Source organism: Triticum aestivum, chromosome 7A (genome assembly GCF_018294505.1).
Source record: "Triticum aestivum cultivar Chinese Spring chromosome 7A, IWGSC CS RefSeq v2.1, whole genome shotgun sequence".
Lineage (NCBI taxonomy): Eukaryota > Viridiplantae > Streptophyta > Magnoliopsida > Poales > Poaceae > Triticum > Triticum aestivum.
The window spans coordinates 27,971,760-27,976,175 of record NC_057812.1 but is presented as its reverse complement, the minus strand read 5'-3'; the positions used below and the strand labels follow the sequence as shown (position 1 = coordinate 27,976,175).

General features: G+C 45.2%; 1 protein-coding gene across 3 annotated transcripts; it reads left to right on the top strand.

Annotated features, from left to right (window-relative positions):
* The first annotated feature begins 316 nt into the window (after positions 1-316).
* Positions 317-2,446, top strand: LOC123154551 (7-deoxyloganetin glucosyltransferase). 3 transcript variants are annotated; one of them, XM_044573252.1, is made up of 3 exons: positions 317-929; positions 1,115-2,037; positions 2,291-2,446. In XM_044573252.1, exons 1-3 carry the CDS (start codon positions 398-400, stop codon positions 2,444-2,446), a joined length of 1,611 nt encoding a protein of 536 aa, XP_044429187.1. In that variant the 5' UTR covers positions 317-397. The 3 variants fall into 3 exon arrangements, with proteins under 3 accessions (XP_044429187.1, XP_044429186.1, XP_044429185.1); XM_044573251.1 differs by having other exon boundaries at positions 1,118-2,291; XM_044573250.1 differs by having other exon boundaries at positions 1,115-2,291.
* Positions 2,447-4,416: the final 1,970 nt, after the last annotated feature.

The following is a 4,416-nucleotide window of genomic DNA, read 5'->3' as shown; positions in this document are numbered from 1 at the left end:
CCCGTGTGAATGCATGGGTTGGCGGCTAGTGCAATTAATTTATTGGAGTTGAGATTAGCACGAAATGACGAGTGATCAGAAATTAGCAAATCCACCAAACTATTCGCCCTAAAAAACGAATGGACGTGCGGATCTCATGCATGGTCCCGTCGTCCTCCCAAACATCAATAATTCATGAAGCCAACGACAGCAACCAGGCAGCCATTGAAGTGGAGATGGACTGATCCAACAACCTGTGAGCACGCCGAGCACGCCTCCAGGCCCGCCAGCCATGTTATATACCAGCACGTCAGGAGCTCATGGCCGGGAACACGGTCACACGCACAAACACAGCGTTGCGGCCTCTGAGTAAGAACTGAAGCAACAAAGGTGAAGCGAGCTTGCTAGGGAGGAAGCCATGGAGATCGGGTTGCTGGCACCGGGTGAGAGGCCGCACGCCGTGATGATCCCCTACCCGGCGCAGGGCCACGTCACGCCGATGCTGAAGCTGGGCAAGCTGCTCCACGCCAGGGGCTTCCACGTCACCTTCGTCAACAACGAGTTCAACCACCGCCGCCTGCTGCGCTCCCAGTCCGCCGACACGCTACGTGGCCTGCCCGCGTTCCGGTTCGCCGCTATCGCCGATGGCCTTCCGCCGTCCGACCGCGAGGCCACGCAGGACATCCCTGCGCTGTGCTACTCTACCATGACCACCTGCCTCCCCAGGTTCAAGGAGCTCATCGTCAAGCTCAACGAGGAGGCCGGGGCCTCCGGTGGCGCGCTGCCGCCTGTAACCTGCGTGGTGGCGGATAGCGTCATGAGTTTTGGCCTTCGAGCGGCGCGGGAGCTCGGCCTCCGCTGCGCCACGCTCTGGACCGCCAGCGCGTGTGGTTTCATGGGCTACAACCACTACAAGGATCTACTCGACCGTGGGCTCTTCCCTCTCAAAGGTATATATGCATGTCTCTCTCTTTATGTATTATACACAAGAAAATCAAATTTCTTCAAGTAACCCATGTTCTTTGGCTGCCTGTGTGCACGTCGAAATTAAAATGAGGTAACATTTCTTTTCGACAAAGGGTGAATTTTATTGACTCAGAGGCCACATGCTCTAATTTATTTGTTGTTGGTGCAGAAGAGGCGCAGTTGAGCAATGGATACTTGGACACGACCATCGACTGGATACCGGCGATGCCCAAGGACATGCGGCTACGTGACCTCCCGACCTTCTTGCGTGCCACGGACCCCGATGATATCATGTTCAACTTCTTCGTCCATGAGACGGCGGCCATGTCACAGGCCTCGGCGGTGGTCATCAACACATGGGACGAGCTCGAATCACCCCTGCTCGACGCCATGTCCAAACTCCTGCCGCCTATCTACACAGTGGGGCCGCTCCATCTCACGGTCCGCAACAACGTACCGGAGGAGAGCCCCCTCGCCGGCATTGGGTCCAACCTGTGGAAGGAGCAGGACGCGCCCCTTCGGTGGCTCGACGGCCGGCCGCCGTGCTCCGTGGTCTACGTCAATTTCGGGAGCATCACGGTGATGTCCAAGGAGCATTTGTTGGAGTTCGCGTGGGGGCTGGCCAACACAGGCTACACCTTCCTGTGGAACGTGCGGCCTGACCTCGTCAAGGGTGACGACGAGGCCGCACTTCCGCCGGAGTTCTCTGCGGCGATCGAGGGGCGGAGCATGCTCTCGACGTGGTGCCCACAGGAGAAGGTGCTAGAGCATGAGGCTGTAGGGGTGTTTCTCACACACTCCGGTTGGAACTCATCGCTCGAGGGCATCTGCGGCGGCGTTCCGATGTTGTGCTGGCCCTTCTTCGCGGAGCAGCAGACCAACTGTCGCTATAAGTGCACGGAGTGGGGCATCGGGATGGAGATTGGGGATGATCTGAGAAGGACCGAGGTGGAAGCCATGATACGGGAGGTCATGGAGGGGGAGAAGGGCCAAGAGATGCGACAACGCGTGATTGAGCTCCAGAAGAGTGCAGTGGCCTCCGCACGGCCTGGCGGAAGGTCCATGCGCAATGTTGATAGGCTCATCCACGAGGTGCTGCTGGCTTGAAATAAGCAAATTAAAGTAGTAAATAAATGTTTTGGAGAGCCTGAAGCACGAGCGACTCATGTTGTTCACCCGCTCACAACAAAATAATCAATCCCAAGCCAATGAGCATGGTCATCACACTCTAGCACAGGGCTTTCATGGGCCCCTCCCTACATCATCTTGTAATTCTGTGGACTTGTAATGATGATGAGCACCTCCGTCTCATCTAGCATATAATACCCATGTGTTGTTGCTACAGGGAAATGGTGAAGAATGCCTCCGCATGTCTGTTGACCACTATGTGATTCACCAATCCACCAAGGTCGGCGGCGGCGCGCATCTTAGAAAAATCCAATGTGGATCAATGACAAAGAGAAATCAAATCATGGTCCCCTTTTCTCTCTTATTGAGTTAAGTAATTTATTTTATTTTTACTTAGACCATGGAATTTTTTTAATTAGACCATGGTTTTTTTAATTAGATCATGGTAGTTTTATTGTTGGTGGCAGGGCAAATTTATTTTACACACCATGAAATATGTGCTTCCACTACATGGCAAATGTACATGATTTTACTTCATTTTACAAGGCAAAATTATACCTTTTTGCGTCCAAAATTATGGCATTTTTATAAGAAATATTTCTGCTCACATGGCAAATTCATATTTGTTTTGCCCTCGCAAAGTGGTGTGAATTATTTATAAAGTTGCAATGTCACATGGAAAATTTACAAATTTTGTTTTTTCAAAATTTTGGCAAAGCATATTTTTGTGTAATATGTAACTGTAACATGTCAAACTTTTATAATATTTTGTACTGTCACATGGCATTTTGTATTGCTTCAAGGAAAAATAGAGAGAAAATGTAGTCACAAACATGGCAAATCATGAATAATGGCATATGGAATGAAACATTTCACAGCGAAATTCATAAAGTCTTTTTTAATCAAATATGTCACTCGCAATTTTTTCAAAACTTTTTGCAGAGTAAATTTGGTTTTTTGGCGATAGCGATTATTTAGAGTAAAATTACAAAACCTTATTTAGGTATCTGAACCCTTAATCTTGTGATAATTCAAACTAGTTGTTGTTTTCAAGATGACAAACTTTTGAAATATTTTGCAATCTTGATTGTGCTGGGAGGGATACTAAATGGGCTGTCTTGGCCTAGTTCGGGGTGTAGCGATCAAAACAGTTTGCTCGACCCATGGGAAATATAATTCACTGGTGCCTCCTCAAAGGGGCGATTCCTATTTGATGCTTGTGAGTGGCAGTTTGGGTCGAACGACGCACTGTTTCCTCTTTTTTTTCTTTTTCTCCATTTCTCTTTCTTTTTATTTTATTTTATTTTTATTTTTTAATTATTATTTCTTTTTGTCTATTATATGAAGTACATTGTGTGTTACAAAAAATTTCATCGTATGTAAATGAAATGTTGACGGTATACCACAAAAAGTTCACATGCATTACAAAAGTGTTCATCGTATGTTTGAAATTGTTCAATGAATATACAAATGTTCACTGTGTGTTTTGAAATTGGTTCACGGTATATTACACAAATGTTCATTGTGTATGGAAAACAATTCAACGTATATTACAAAATGTTCAATGGGTATAAAAAAATGTTCTATATATATATATATATATATATATATATATATGTATTCATATTTTATGGAAAATGTTAATCACATGGCATTTGGTATTGGTTGATGGAGAAAATAGAGAGAAAATGTAGTCACAAACATGGCATGCATATGTCATGAAACATTTTACTGCAAAATTCATAAATTCTTTTTTTAAACCAATATGCCAGTCACAATTTTCTAAAACTTTTGTAGAGTAATATTTTGTTTTTTGGCGATGGCGATTATTTAGAGTAAAATTACGTCACCTTATTTAGGTATACAAAACCTTGATCGAGAGATAATTCAAATTTGCTGTTGTTTTTAAGATGGCAAATTTTTTAATTTGTTTGCAAAATGTTGATCGTACTAGGAGGCATATTATATGGGCAAAAGAGCGGTTCCCTCATGGGGAAGATGGTTCATTAGTGCCTCCTCCAAGGGGCGATTCCTATTTGTGGCCTTGCTGAAGAGCGGCCTCCCAACACCCGAGTTTGGGCCGACCCACAATCACTTTTCTGTTTCGTCTTTTTTATGTTTCTTTTTTTCTGTTTCAGTTTCTATTCCTTTTGTGGATTCATTTTTTCAGTTTCTTCGTGGAGACATAATGTTGAGGAGTGAGGGGATGCATCGATGTCAGCGGTGCGCACCTTAGAAAAATCCAATATGGAGCAATTATAGAGAGAAATCAAGTCATGGTCCCCTTTTCTCTTATAGAATTAACTAATTTATTTTACTTTCACTTAGACCACGGAATTTTTT

What these genes read in the sequence shown, in the direction of transcription:
- LOC123154551 (XM_044573252.1), top strand. Translation starts at nt 398, where the DNA reads ATGGAGATCGGGTTGCTGGCACCGGGTGAGAGGCCGCACGCCGTGATG. An exon ending in TGGGCTCTTCCCTCTCAAAG is followed by an intron (nt 930 to 1,114) that starts GTATATATGCAT and finishes TTGTTGGTGCAG; the next exon opens with AAGAGGCGCAGTTGAGCAAT. An exon ending in TTGATAGGCTCATCCACGAG is followed by an intron (nt 2,038 to 2,290) that starts GTGCTGCTGGCT and finishes TTGTTGCTACAG; the next exon opens with GGAAATGGTGAAGAATGCCT.